The following is a 15,059-nucleotide window of genomic DNA, read 5'->3' on the forward strand; positions in this document are numbered from 1 at the left end:
TACTTCAGATTAATYACTCAGGTCCAGTTCTGGTTTGGAGGGGGGAAGGTAAAAGTAATATAAGGCTTGAAATAAATTAGCAAGAGTTGCCCCAACTACACCCAGACTATAACATGCAGTTGAAAGACTTTGTTACATAGACTTAGCAGAGCAGGCAACTCTGGTTGCTAACTCTTCGCTGTAATATATCTGATATAAACCCTTCAAGTCGAGAGCAAGCTACTTACTTACAGAGCTTAACCTGAGAAAGGTTTAGGTGCTACGGGAGCTGAATAGGGACACGTCTCCGCACACTTCCTTGCTTCACCCCCCCACGCACATGCTGGGTAAAGAAAAGCCTGTGTGGTGTCTCTCAGGCTATTGCATGAAAACTGGAATAAATCAATGTCCAATTCTTAAAATTATCTCAGCAGGGCAAAGTTCCTGTGGGGTCTGAGAAATGGAGGGGGGGAAAACACACACACAGACACACACAGACACCTGCTGCTGAAAGCACCACCTACCTTTACCCAACTTGCATGCTATAACTAGATTAAGTGAAAATTCAGAGTTAAGCAAGTGTTTAAGTGCATCTGTAAGCTTCAGCTAACACACAGGCTCCCTGGCATTTTTAGACGTCTTCCACAGTATAGAAGCATATTAACAAGGAAAAAAAAAAAAAAAACTACTTCATTTAGGAGTCTGTTCATGTTTTTAGATATTATTAAAGTCCTGGTGCTTAAAAGACAAAAGAAACTTAAAAACAAATTTAACAAGAGCAAAGAGCAGTTCAACACTGTTGAAGGTACTGTCACATGACCATGTTTCAGGCTCTTTCCAGTGTATAAAGCCACCCTTAAAGAACATGCACGTGCATGTGTGCAGGGCTTTGATGTGCATCCATTCTGATCAAAACCTGCATTTTTTATTACTTTTCTCATTAATATGTATTTTACTTAATTTAGCAAGAGGCCAGCTTTTTACAGATGTGTGATAATTCAGCACTTAAAAGATACTATGCTCATCATCTGATGTTCAAGTTAAGCCTAACAAAGACCTGAAGTGAGCCTGGTTATACGCTAAGTTTTTTTTTTTTTTTTAATAAATAAAATAAAATAAATTTTTTAAATCTATTTCTTCCTTACTACTTTCCACCCTTCAATCTCAAGACAAATCAAGAAGAGATTAAAAAGCAATGGCAGGAGCTTGTTTTAGACCCTCCAGACCATCCTAAAGGATTAGATTTAATAGAATTTATACTTGACCAGTCTTACAACAGCAGAAATCCCAATTTTACCAGATATTTCCTATTAATATTGCTTGAAAATAAATAAGATGTTCCTTCTCAAGAATTCAGCCCAGTAAACCTTCACACTAGTGAGAAGTTTATACTTTAAATTTTTGTTGTTTTTTTTTTTAATTAACACACACTATAACTAAGACATATCACAAAGACATCAACTCATTTTCATGCTCTAGTAATTGCTCTACTAGCACACTTAGCTGAACTAACTGGATACCAACAAGAAGAAACAGCACTCGAGTAGTGACCCTCACTAATGGCAATTCCACATAGCCTCAAACCTATCATGACCTAACGCACATGAGATACAACACTTCTACTGGCGTGATAAAATATGTGTTTTTTGCTGTTATCACCACCAAATGTTTTTCCTTCCTTTCTGCTGCCCTGTAGAAAACTCAAAAGCGGTAGAAACGGACTACTCGGCAATTCGGCTTTGTCATTTTTATCCTGAACGTAATCAGATGCAGAATAAAAAAAAGTCATTGCTTTCTCTAGAGTTAAATTACTTGAGTGGGGGGGTTTGTTTAAGTAATATTCTCTAAAGAGTTCTCCCCAAAAGATAACATCCCATTCAATTGCACAAAAATTGCGGGGACAGAATAGCACCAAATAAAATTATTTACTACTTGCACTTATAGAAAAGAATTACATTATTTAAAACAATTGCCCATTTCTCCCTGCCAAAAAGGTTCTATACTTTCAAAGGATAAATATACTCTCTTTCAATTGAGATGTAGAACTAAATGATGTACACATTTTGCATGCATACATAGATTTTTATACATTAAGTTTTGGTCTAAAGACAGAATACTGAAAATGTAACTTTTTGATTAACCTGTTTTTAAAAGTTAAATTCTGTAATATAGTTACATCCATGCAATGTCTTCTGTGAACACAGGCCTGCATATGTTATTCTCTCCCTTTTTACGTGGCGATAAGTTTGGTCAGGATAAATACATCTACATTAATAAATCTGCATTCACACTAAATATCATGTACTGCTACAGTTAAAGCAATGCAGCCTGTGTGTAAACAGTCTCTTGCAATTTCTTATATTTCCTTCACAAAGAGATATTATAAGTTGCAATTACATCTTTCATTAAACTCCATTTTTAAGAACTTCCAAAACACTTGTACGCTTTCATCAAAGTAGCTTTGTTGAGCACACACAGGCTTACATACAATAATATATGAAAGCAATCCCTGAACTTTCATACCAGGCCTTGCTGAAAGCCTCACAGTATCATTTTATTCTGCTCAACTGGAAAAAATAAATAAATAAAATTAAAAAACCAACAACTAAAACTGTGTACAAATTTCAAAGTTTACAACAGTCCACAATTATTCTGAGATTTGATAATTACTTTCAAAAGCAACTTATGTTCCAGAACACTTCTGTACAAGAGGCATAAGCGTAGTTTCTTTGTTAACCTTTACAGTTACTACATAATAATTTTCCTCTATTTTTATAACACGATAAAAATTTGCCATGGCTTTAAGAAGCGGCATAAAAAGTGATCATAGGATAGCAACTATTACCTTTTAAATAACCCCATTATTTTTCATTTCCTGTCTTACAGAAAACATAGAATATCGTGTCCGTTTTGAGGATGAATACCACAGCATTCGCTTTTTCATTGTTGCCGTAGATCTAAAATATACTACTGTTATGATCGGAGAACAAAAAGAGTTCACGTTTCTGCAGTCCTGAAAACTGCTCTCTTATGCCTTTACATAGTGCAGCAGATAAACATTTAAACTATTTGAGTTCATTTTGTATTAAACTGAGCATTGTAAATCTGGATCAGTTAGTTTCAAGGCAAAGAAAAGGCCTATACCATGCTACAGCTAACTAATAGATTCATAAATATAATTATCAATTATCATTAATTTCAAGCTCATTTGCATTTAGCAGCTTATGGTGTTCAAGTGCGCAGCATTTTGCTAGATACTTAAGTCAAGAATAGGAACAAAATTCATGTGAATGATGATGATAATTTTGACCAAGTTTAATAAATCATGTAGCAGTTAATTGTTTCAAAGTTAGTTTGTACAGAGATTTGCCAACTTACTCACACCAAGGCAATAATTACCATCTTCTTTTTACCATCATAAAGTACAGATTTGTTAACAAAGATACCTAAATTATCAGGTGGTATCTGCCCCCACTACTAGATCAAGTTGCTTTTACCTCAGAGCCTGGTTTAATAGGTTTAATATGCCTTTCAAAGCTTTGAAATTCAACTGCTCCATCTGCATATAGATCTGCCCAGCAATTGGGGATTTAAGAAGAACATTTAAAAAAAGAAATAAAGAGCAGGAGAAAGCTAAAAATACCCAATTACAAAAAAAAAAAAAAAAAAACAGCATAAGGAAGACTGTGATGTTACAAGATTCAACTCCAGAAATTAAAAAAAATAAAAAAATAAAAAAATCCCACTTCACTTGGAGTCACTGCTCATTTCCTGCATGCTTCACCATTCGCATGCCTCCTTTATTCATCTCCCCCCACCCCAAAAATTCAGCTTCTTCCAAATCTTTTTGACACCATTTAATGCCTGGCGCTGGACTAAACAAGAGCAGCCAACTACCAGCACAGCCACAGCTGAAGCTATCGCAAGGCGCAAAGCAGAGCGATTGCTCCCTGCCTCTCCCCCCCCAAACCCCAAAGCGGCTGATGTAGTTTATACCCCGCGTGCGCTGGGACGAAGCCGCCAGCGGGGGTACTGGGCACTCGCCACCGCGGCCTTCGGAAACTATCACTGGCCAAAAGCCATTTCTTCCTCATGGATTTCCCCGTGATGAAGCATTATTAAACCTTGGGCATGCTCTCCATGCTCTGCCCTTTTTTTTTTTTTGGGGGGGGGGGGGGGCTGGTGGTTTTTTGATTTTCTGAGTTTTTTTTTTTAGGGTACCAGCCAAAACAAAACAACCAGCAACACGAATCAGAGCTACGTCAAACAGAAGCTTTCCGGGATCCCGAACCAAGCGTGATTTCCATCAACGCTTCTTGGCTAAAGGAAGTTCAAACAGCTTTGGCTTTCGTTCGAAAGGCCATTTTGAAGAGCTGCTCTACAACACCCAGCCCTGCTACCCAGCAGAAACCGACACAGCCACGCACGCAGCGCCGACCTTCCCTGCCACTTGCACACGCCGACATCGCGCTTTCAACGCTGAGATGCTGAACTTCATCCAACCTATGCAAAAACAGTAACAGGGGTAGCAATGAAGCGCGTGGACCAGGCGACATGAGAATAAGGGCCAGAAAGAAAAGCAACATACATCACCTGAATATTTGGCACGGAGGAAGACCAAAGCAACCCCCAGCAATGCCTGCCGTTCTGTGCTGTTACTGAAGCCCAGGACAGAGGTAAAGCAGTTTTTACCTCAGTCAGTCTAAAAGCTTGAAGTGTTCTACAAGTTGTAAGAAGTCTCTGAGTCTTTTTCCAAGGTTGCTTTCAAGGAGTGATGCGCAACTTCAGTGTTGCACGGATTAAGCATCTGCTACATACCCGAAAGGATGATTCTGCTCGTGGCTTGAGTTTAACTGAACAACTGTGGTCAAGTTGTACAAGTTGTGTGGCACACCACAACTTGGGGTAAAAGTTTACGCTTCTGCGTTAAAGACAGAAGTTGAGGGATATTTACGTGGCCATTTCAACAGCCATTTCTTGTTTAAGAGAGAGGCCAGGGTGGAAGAAGGAAAGAGGGAGGTCGGGAGTAGACTATCACATTATTCATGAAAATTCCCTCTCAATTGCATATCAACAGGAAAAAAAAAATGAAAGCTTATGAAAATAGGCATACAACTCAGTTTAAGTAAATACATTGTTAATGCAAACATAATAAGCAGTTATTAAAAACAAACTACCAAACTAGAACAGGACTTCACCATTCGGTATTAGCACTCAGACCATCGAGTACCAAATTTAGTATTTGTTTGGTGAATAATGAACCAATGAACCATAAGGAAAGGACAGCCACTTTATTTGACTATAACTTAAGGTTACTTTAAAAAAAAAAACAACAGCATACCAATAAGCATTCTGGTGAATCTTTGGATGAAACAGTATTAGCAGTATGAGAACAATTTTACATCACTGCTACTGAGTGCCAGCATTAAATTCAGAGAAGAAATTCAGCAAAAAGGAGTATACAGTACTTTAATAATAATAATAAAAATCTGTGCTTAGACATTAAGAGCTGTCCATTTCTCATTTATTTTGCACAGGTTAGAATTAACCATTTGTGCTGTATTATAGGATCCTCCAATTCTTTTACAGATCTACTGTTAGTAAATCTATAGATCACATATTAAACTACATGCTTACCATCTCTTCATGTGTACTTGAAATGAAAAAAAATCTGAATTTTTATGCAGATTTAAATACCTAGCATCCCTAATAGATATGCATTTCTTACAAATTCCTTATAAATTCCTATATTAAACACTTCTGTGCAGATTCAAAGTTCATATAATCATGTAACAAACATATAATAAGTTATTACAACACTCCTGTTGTGGTCAATAGGAATAAGACCATCTCCTGAGTAGCAATGGTAGGTTCTAGCTCTTGGTCATTGAGTTATGCTATACCCCATAACCACCTAGAATTTGCTTAAATAATTGAACTTCTATAAATGCAAAGCTTGCCATATAAGAACTCTTATTGTTGGTCAGCACCAAAACTCTCCGTGATCAATACCATTAAAAGACACTTAGTATTGAATCATTCTCACTCGACCCTAGTGAACAGCTCTGTTTGCATGCTAGAATACTAGTTTTATGAAAAAGAAAAACATGATTCAGGTATCCAGTTGCCTCAGCAGGAAAGATCTGTGTTTTTTTTACACTGCAGTCGTACACATCAGTAACAGACCAACACAGGGTGGGGAGGCACCTGTATACAATATTATAGAATTATGAAATAATTTTTCATGAGTAGTTTGCTAATTAGCAATAATATTCCACAAGACAGACAAATATATTTTAACCTTTTTCTACCAGAATCAGATTCTGGTTGCCACAAAACTTTAAAGTGTTTTCATCATAATTTTAACTCACCTGAGGAAAAAGAGAAGTGGTTTACATTCTAAGGGTAGTCTATTATCTCAGATTAAATTACTGCCTAAATTCATCAAACATCCTGCAGATTGTGCTTTTCAAGTACTGTTCCAAAGATGCATTGTTTTGAATTTCTTGCTCTAGAAGTAGTAGGAAAAACATGAACTGGTCTTCTCTGATAATTAGAAAGTTGCCATCACACACAGACTCTTCCTTAAGTACACGGACCAAATCACCTGCTCCGTCGCTGAAAATAAATTTCTGGATGATTTGTTCTGAAATTGTTTTAAAATTACTTTTTTTTTTTTTTTAAAAGGTTTGCATCTTTTGCCCTTGCTAGGTGGTATGTGTGTTTTCCCTGCAAAATGCTAGGCAAGTTTTGCAAACTCCATCCCCCGAGCGCCCTTCTGTAGCACACCGAGGACTTCCTCAGCAGCTGGGGGGGGGGGGGGACAGCCTGCAGGATCAGGCCCCCAGAGTAGAGCTCTATGGAGAAACTGCAGAGGATAACTCCCTCAAGGGAGCTTTTTCCTTCTCTCAACTAGCTCTCTTGCCCTGCTTATTCCTAGAAAATTAGAATTCTTAATTGATATATAAATGCTAGATATTTAACAGATAATTCTAAACACAGACACAGCAAGCTTTTCCCTTCATAACTAACCACTATGTAACATGAAGTTTCAGCAAAATAAATAATTGTGAATACAACTAACAACTGGAGAAGCGTTTTTATCAACAGAAATATTTTTTGCTCACACAAACTAGAGCTCTCTCTAACTGGAATTTTAATTTCTACACTAGAATATTTAAGAATCCATTAAGATAAAGCAAGCTCCATTTTTTGAGTGAAAACATAAAGAATCTGTACATTTAAAAAAATCTAAAAGTAAAATCAATCTACCAAAACAATAAAACTCTGCTATCTTCACAGAGGAGAAAAACATTAGACATGAAGTGTACACTACATATTTTAAAATAGTGTTCCTAAAGTTCAGCTGAGCATGAAAGTTAATCTTTCAAAAGTGAACATTCAGCTCCAATTCTGTTCAAGGGTATTAATACTAGCAAAAAGAAACTTGACTATTTTTATAAATTTTCCAGATATTTTTAGGTAGTCTCTTCCTAAACTGCAAGTGGTTTTATGGTAATATCCTTTCAATTAAATATATACATATTATATTTTTTATATATTAAAAAATATATTTTTTCTTTGAAAAATTTATCTGCATTATTTCTCAACAGACTACAGTCACAAGGTCATCATGATACCAAAAAACTAAAATTGAAGAAGGTCTTTCTACCGGGAGACCTTTCATTTCAAGACAGTTTCATTCTAATAGTCAGTCCTATACCCAAAAAAGTCAGATCCCTCTTCATCTCATCTTGTTATTTGTGCTCTTATCCAAATTTTAACTTAATTAAAAGCACAGATTGTCTCATTTTACATGTTAGAGGCAGTTTCCCTTTCAGATTTTTAAAAGGACAATTTAGTCGATGCTGATCCCACTACACCATAAAAAGGCAGCACAGAGCAGCAATGTGCCTCCCTCATCGCTTCCGTTACGTTGTATGGGAGACAGTCCTTATGCTATAGGTTTCTCTCGTGGCAACCACTATGAGAATACACTTGAGCAAAACAAATAGCATAATTTAACTCAATTTTACATTTCAAACTTTAACACTCCTGCAGGGGGGAAAAAAAAAAAAATCCTCCCTACTTTTTTAACTGCCATTAACTGCCACATGTACAGTATTTTAATGTTGAACCCTAGAGTTGACCCTAATGACACACAGTTTATTTACTAAAAACAAAAAGATCCAGCCACAAGCATTAAGATTTTCTTGTTGGTTAAATGCATTCATCTTTCACATGCCCACACGCACATGGAGATATTGCGAACTTAGAAAGAAGCAAAACCAGGAGAGAATACAATCATATATCCTCTAACTTAAGCATGTCCAAACATAAAAGAGCTTTTGCTCCTACACAGGAACTTTTCATAGCTAGTTTGGTTATTTCTGGTGATGAGAGGGAATAACTGAAGTATCCACGTGGACCACTGTCCCCAGAGAGGCCGAGGAGCCCCCAGTGGCTTTCCGACCTTCCCAGCACCCCAAACCCAGGGGCCCAGGGAGATTTCGGAAGTTCTCACAGCACTTTCGACAGTATCATCTTTATTTGGGCAGCACACGAAGACTCGCAGAGCAAAGATGCAGGCTGGAAAGCCATATACGTGCACACACTTGACATGTCCAGGAGAGGGGGGGGGGGGRAAAATTTGGATGGAAACTTCAGACTAGGGCTTGAAAATAACACACAAATACTTCTGGTAACAATGTCACATTTCCAGAAGAAATAAGGAAATGAAAGCTCTGTTTTTAGCTTTGCTTTCAACAGTAATTAACAGATCATTCTATACTCTGCATCATTTGAGAAAAAGAATGGACTGACCTATGGATAAACATTTTGCATATGAAAATAAATTGAGAGAAGACACAATAAAGAGAAATATACTGAAGTCCTCTCAAGCTACATAATGCATTTCAGTATTAGTAAGCGCATCGATCCTATTACAACTTTTCCACTTATCCTTCTCCCTCTGTAAAACATAAAAAGCTATTCTCCTTACTTACATTGTATGACATTTAATATTTGCACCCATTCTCCATCTATTTTCTGATTTTGAATAATCAAATTCTAATTGTTCTTATAATTAAAAAAAAAAGTCAAATTTACAAAAATCCCACATCAGTACTGCACTGTACTAGTGTAAGGAGGAAGCCATCTGAACCATCTTTAATTATGCTCTATGCCTTGAGGTACAGGTCATCAACAGCCCAAGATGATAAAATCCTAAAAGTTAAGATGACTTCAAGGAGGGGAGCAGGTCAAGGGAGCGAAAACCCTTTATACAGGATCTCTTGAAGGCTCACCCTGTCCATTTTTAAATGGGTGTATTTTAATTCTACCTCAACCCCTCACATGGAAGTTATAGGAAGCATCACATTTTCTGTTAGACAGGTGAATCCCAAGCCATTTAAGAATTTTTCAGGTTAAAATCAAGCACTTAAACTCCACCCAATAGCTAGCCTGAAGCCATAAGAACTCCAACACCACATAGTCCTATGTGCTGTACTTAAAAGAGCAACTGAAGTGAATAAAACCCCATTTTACAAAAATACCACCTGCAAGGTCTCAAAAACATGTAGAAGAGTTTTTACTACCCCATGATTAAGAAAAAAGGATGAGGAGAAATAAAGTATTTTTAAACCCTTCCTGGTTTTATTATCCATGAGTTACACTTCCAGGATATGTTACTTTATTTCCCCCTCTTTAAAATTTACATATCTACCCACAATTTAAGGTCCATACAAGGATGCATCTAGGGTACCTTCCATAAGGGGATGTGGCAGAGAGAGAGAGAGAGAGAGCGAGCAAGTAGCAACCCTTCAGGATGCAAGTTTAGAGACACGTGTTTCACTTACTTTAGCTTTTTTTTTTTTTTTTAATTGCAACAAAAAGGATACTTTTGATGATCAGACAGTATGAGGAACTATACAAACTAAACTTTCAACAACATAAGTTAGCATAGTCAGTGAAGAATTATCTGTCCTTGCCATAACAACCTGTTGCCTACATTGGAATCACCACAGCTATCCAGATTCGTATTTTCCACTATAATTGTAAGCTTTCCGAATTTAAAAAAAAAAAAAATTGTTCACATCTGCAAAAATATATGTAGAAACAGAGCATAAAAACCCAACGTCACCTGGCAAAATTTTGGCCTTTCACTCCTGAAAACATTTTAACTTGGACCCATGCGTGGTCCTCAGCCTCCCTCCACTGAGCAAAGCATGAATATGGCTAATAAATGACATGGGGGGGTTTTGTTTGACCATATCTACTTACATTTAGCATGTTTCTCCCTACTTTATATTTATGGAATCAAAACTAAAAAAATTAATGCAATTAAGCTATTTTTAAAGTAATTTTGACTGTCAGAGCTACAATACGCAGTTCTGCCTTGTGAAGCCATTTCCCACCACCCTGCACACACAAGATACAAATCCTAATTATACTAAAAATTAGCAAGCCCAATTCAGTGCCTGTCCAACAGCATAAAACCCATTCACTGAGCACAGACAGTTTTTGTGAGGATTTTTAGGCCAGTTTTCCCTCCGTCTTCACATCCTGTAATGTTCTAGGTGAAGGATAACGGGAAATTCATTGCGTTGCCTGCAACAGACTTGCTGAGAACCAAAATAGCTTGCTAAAAGGCAACACTACCTACCCGCGCACCGCTGTTGCTCTCTTCCCCCCTTCCCCTCCCAAATAAAAAGCTCCAGGATAGATGCTGCAAATTTGTTTTCTCAGTAGAAACAAAGACGCCCAGAGGTGGAAAAAATACTCTCCCCCCCCCAGTCGGAAAACCGCCTTGCGGTGCCACAGCTCGGCTCCGACAAGCCTTTGCGGCTGCTGGGGAGCAGCTCGTCCCCGGGGGAGACCCACCTGGGCCCCGTGGGGCAGCCCCAGGTGCCCGGGCTTCGCGCCTGCCCTCCCCTCGCCACGCACAGGGGGCTTCAGGCCCACCTGGATCATCGGACTGCAGCGGCCGGCGCCTCGCGAGACAGCAGCTGCTCGGGGAGCGCAGGGAGAGAGCACCCCAAGGAGCGCGTCACCCCTCTGACGGGCGCCTGTCTGCTGGGGCCATGACCGTCCCACTGCATCTGCGTTTTTGCAAGACGATGACCGGCGCGAGGAGCCATCGTGACTAATAGTGTCCTGCGCCTTGTTGCGGAGCATGACTAGCAGTCAAAACCATTACAATGCCTTCTCCAGGTTTTGAATCAAGTGACCTAAACCTTGAAGTATTGCAATAGCCCTCCCTGATTTGGAGGGGTCTGAATGCAGAAATTCTGCATTCCTTCTACATTCCCTCGAGATTTCAGTAGTAAGGCAGGAATCTACTCTGAGCTTATTAAAAACTTTGCACCTCCCCCAAAATAATTCTCCACCCTTCTATCAAGCAAACCTTGACCAGGCCTCTTCCTTTCAACTGCAGAGTATCCAGTTGTCTGTTTTTAAATACTTCCAAGGGGGAGGGGAGGGAGAGCCACACACAGGCTCCCTACAAGCAGGCCACCAGCCTCCCCTCCCCAGCAGGTAGGAAGGTAATTTTGCAGATCTGGGTGTGCCCACTTCATATGCGGAGATCCAGCACAGGCTGGAAGGCAGTGACTAGCGGGCCCAAGAATTTCCCTCTGAGTAATGAGCCCAGCACGTCCTGGGGACTCACCTCAACCTTGCGGCAACCCTACCCAACACCACCCCTTGACCTTCCTTTCTGCCACGAGGACATGGATTACCAAACTCTTACCCTTTCCTCCTGGGCACCTTAGCACCCTCTGGAAAAAGATACCCTCAGAATAGTTTTATCAGTGATAATACGCATATTCTGTTTTTTAAAAAAAAAAAAATCATATTTAAAGAAATTGTAATGAATTGAGCAGGAACTCTCCATGAAGCAGCCACACACCAACAGAGGTCAATACAATGTATTGAATAATTTCAGTGTGCTACAGAACAACTTTGGCTCTTATGAAATAATCATTCAACCAAACTATTAATTCACATCTCCACTTTTTTTACTCCCCCTCTAATGGTATCACTTTTCTAACTACATCAAGCACTGGACTGTGCAGGGCTCTCTGGAAAACTTACCCCAGGCCTGCAACGTGCAAACATGCTGGGTGGGCCTGCTGAGCAACACACACACCCCCACCTCAGTACCAACTCTATCTGACATCTTCCCCTTTTGTAAAAATATACAAAGGCTTCAAATAAGTTACTCTGAAAACATGCTAATAACCAATTTTACCAAAATACTCAACATTTGAAGGCTGCCCTTTCAGATATCTAGCCACTCTAAATATACACCCAGTAAGCAATGTTTAGAGACATGAGAAAAAAAAAATCTCTAACTTGTTGACCCCACAAAAGTATTGCACATCTATAAAAGGAATCAGAAAGTCACTTTTACATATGGAGGCCACTGAATGAATTTTAAGTGGGTTTCTACATTTGATTTTGGGAGGGGGGAGTGGAAACAAAGGGGAAGGAAGTGCAGTTATGAGAAATGCAGTTTAATTTTCTGTTAAACAGCAGTATAAATCCAACCTACATCTGATACATTCCAACATGATACTGCATGATGGAACAATGTTTTAACAAATAAGGGCTTCAGGAGAAACAATACAGGCATACTGATACTATCATATTTGCAATTTTTGGAATCTCATGCCTATATCTTGGCAATGCATACCTAGAGAAGTGCTCAAGTTCAACGTAGAATTCTTTTCATCAAAAGTTACAGACAGATGAATGTTTCTAATATTTCCTACTTCACTAGCAAACACGAAGACATGCTACCCCACAGGAAGAATGTACTTTTACAATTGTGACTGAACTGACAACTGAAAGACAGGAAAATGCATTTAAATATACTAAATAGTGATACAAAAGGTGGTGGGTTTTTTTAAACAGCGATTTTTAATTTACATTTATATGAATAAAATGAATTTGTTTCCAATAGCATAAATAGATCACGGTTTGCACATGCTTAAGATTAATAAACAGGTTTGTAAATTCATTTATTACAGAAACTTCTAGGGAATGATCAATTCTTACATGTCCCATTGAATTTTTTATTTAACTCTAATAGTATTTTAAGTCTACAAGAATATTTTTATATATACAAAAGCTGAAATATACACTACTGTAAATTACAAACCTGTATATCATGCATAATAAAGAACAGGGCATATAATGTATTAATTTCTCATTAAAAGYATCAAATAAATATAACCATGAAGATTAACATGCTATGAATTGGTCCAGAGAGTTTTTTTTTTTTTTTACCCCTTGCTAATTCTAGACCATCAAAAATCCTCCATGCTTTCCTCAAATGAAGCCTTCCTCCAACACTAAATAAAGATTAAACTTCTAGTTCTCAAAATACCAAGATCTAATTCCCAACAAGACAGCCAATTCACCTTTTCGAATCAATTATTTTAGATAGACTGCACTTTTAAAAACAACTAGGAAATCGTAGGAGCCCCTTCTAATAAAGTTGTAGAGACGGACATACTTCCCAGACTGAATAATAGAGGGCAGGAACAAGCACGTGGAAAGTTTGATCTATTTTGCTATTACTCTAGCGCACTCCAGCTTTTTTATAATCTAAATATTTGTGAAAAAGGCAGACTGAATGGCCGTAGGCAGTATAAAAATACCCTGCTCTATTGCAAGTATTGCTTCTTTAAATGAGGCCCACAAAACTACTATCTCGCAAAAATTAAACATACGTTTAGAAATTAAGGATACAAAAATCCTGTCCTTATTGGGAAGGAGTCATTCTTCTGCTTCTATATTCCAGCTCAAAATAATGATGAAAAACCCTCTCAAATACAGATGAGACTTATTACTATATGCCTATAAAATGCTGCAGACTCCAACATGGCAGGATCAAAAATATGTATACCAGTGTATTTACAAGATGCTTTTTGTTGCCGGAGCGAAGCTCATGTGCTTGCCCGTTATACAGTTCAAAACACCACATTTCATTTCCTGCTAACGCCCAGATTTTAACTCTTCTCAGGAACTTTAAATTTTAAAATCTKAACAATCACTTGCCATCTCGCTATAACCCTCTTCTCCCACAAAAAGGTTTTTTTTCCTATACAGATACACTTCTCCTGCAGCCTGGCCAATACAGTGCATTAGAAATACACAGTGATTGTGGAAAAGCTCTAGGATAGCGCAGAGGGCACGGCTGTAGGTTTGAGAAAGCAGTCCGATCTATCCACAAGGAAGAGAAACAACAAACCTAGGCGTTTTTCAAACTGCTTCTGCCTGGGTAACTAACTGAGGGCAAGGGGAAAAAAAAAAATTACCTTTGTCTTTTAGGGACTGAATGTTCAACTTCTATGAGTTTCCCGTGCAGTTCCACTTTACCTGCCGAGACAAGCAGAGGGGGGATATCTCAGCGCCGCGGCCGAGCGCGCAACACGTTACGGCCCATTCATCGGCGGCGCGGGCGGCGCAGCGGCCCCGCGGAGGCAACAAAGCCGGGCCGCGCTCGCCCGCGGCGGCTGCGCCCGGCGGGGCCCCGGCTGCCTCCCTGCCCCGGCCTCCGCGGCCACCTGCGAGGCGCCCCGGGCGAGCCCGGCCCGGCGGGCAGCGGGGCCCTCCGCGCCGCGCCGCGCAGCCGGCCCCGGCCGCCGGGCCTCCAACTTCGGGCGGTGCTCCGCAAGGAGGTGGGAGGACGGCGAAAGCAAAATGCGAAATAAAAAAATGAAAATAAGGCAAAAGCTATCTTTTCCAAGGGGCCGCTCCCGGGAGACCGCCGCAAAGCCCGCTTCACGCGCAAAACCTGCCTTTTTTTTTTTTTTAAGCACACAAAAACAGGATGTCGGGGCCAGGAGCCGGCGCGCTGCTGGAGGCGGTGATGGGTGCGTGAGAGCAGCAAAGAGAAACCGAAATAAATAGCAGGGTAGGGCGGGGGGGCAGGCAGGGCTATTCCCCCCCCTCGCCCAAGTTTGGGGCAATTGCGCGGCTCGCCCCTACCCCTGCGGGGGCGGGAAAACAAAACAAAAAAAATCCGCGGCCTGCGCACACCCGCGGAGCGCCCCAGCCCGCTCCGGGGGCGA

At 39.7% G+C, this 15,059-nt stretch overlaps 1 protein-coding gene across 1 annotated transcript in view; it reads right to left on the bottom strand.

Moving 5' to 3' along the window:
* IGF2BP3 (insulin like growth factor 2 mRNA binding protein 3) overlaps positions 1–14,374 on the bottom strand; it is a gene marked incomplete at its 5' end in the record, with an annotated part of 122,565 nt that extends 108,191 nt beyond the window's left edge. The window contains one exon of the mRNA XM_026082820.1: positions 14,304–14,374. Within this exon, the coding sequence (XP_025938605.1) occupies positions 14,304–14,374 (71 nt within the window). The remainder of the gene's footprint in view (positions 1–14,303) is intronic.
* Positions 14,375–15,059: the final 685 nt, after the last annotated feature.

The sequence above is a fragment of the Apteryx rowi genome, unplaced genomic scaffold, assembly GCF_003343035.1.
Source record: "Apteryx rowi isolate R43461 unplaced genomic scaffold, aptRow1 scaffold_595, whole genome shotgun sequence".
NCBI lineage: Eukaryota > Metazoa > Chordata > Aves > Apterygiformes > Apterygidae > Apteryx > Apteryx rowi.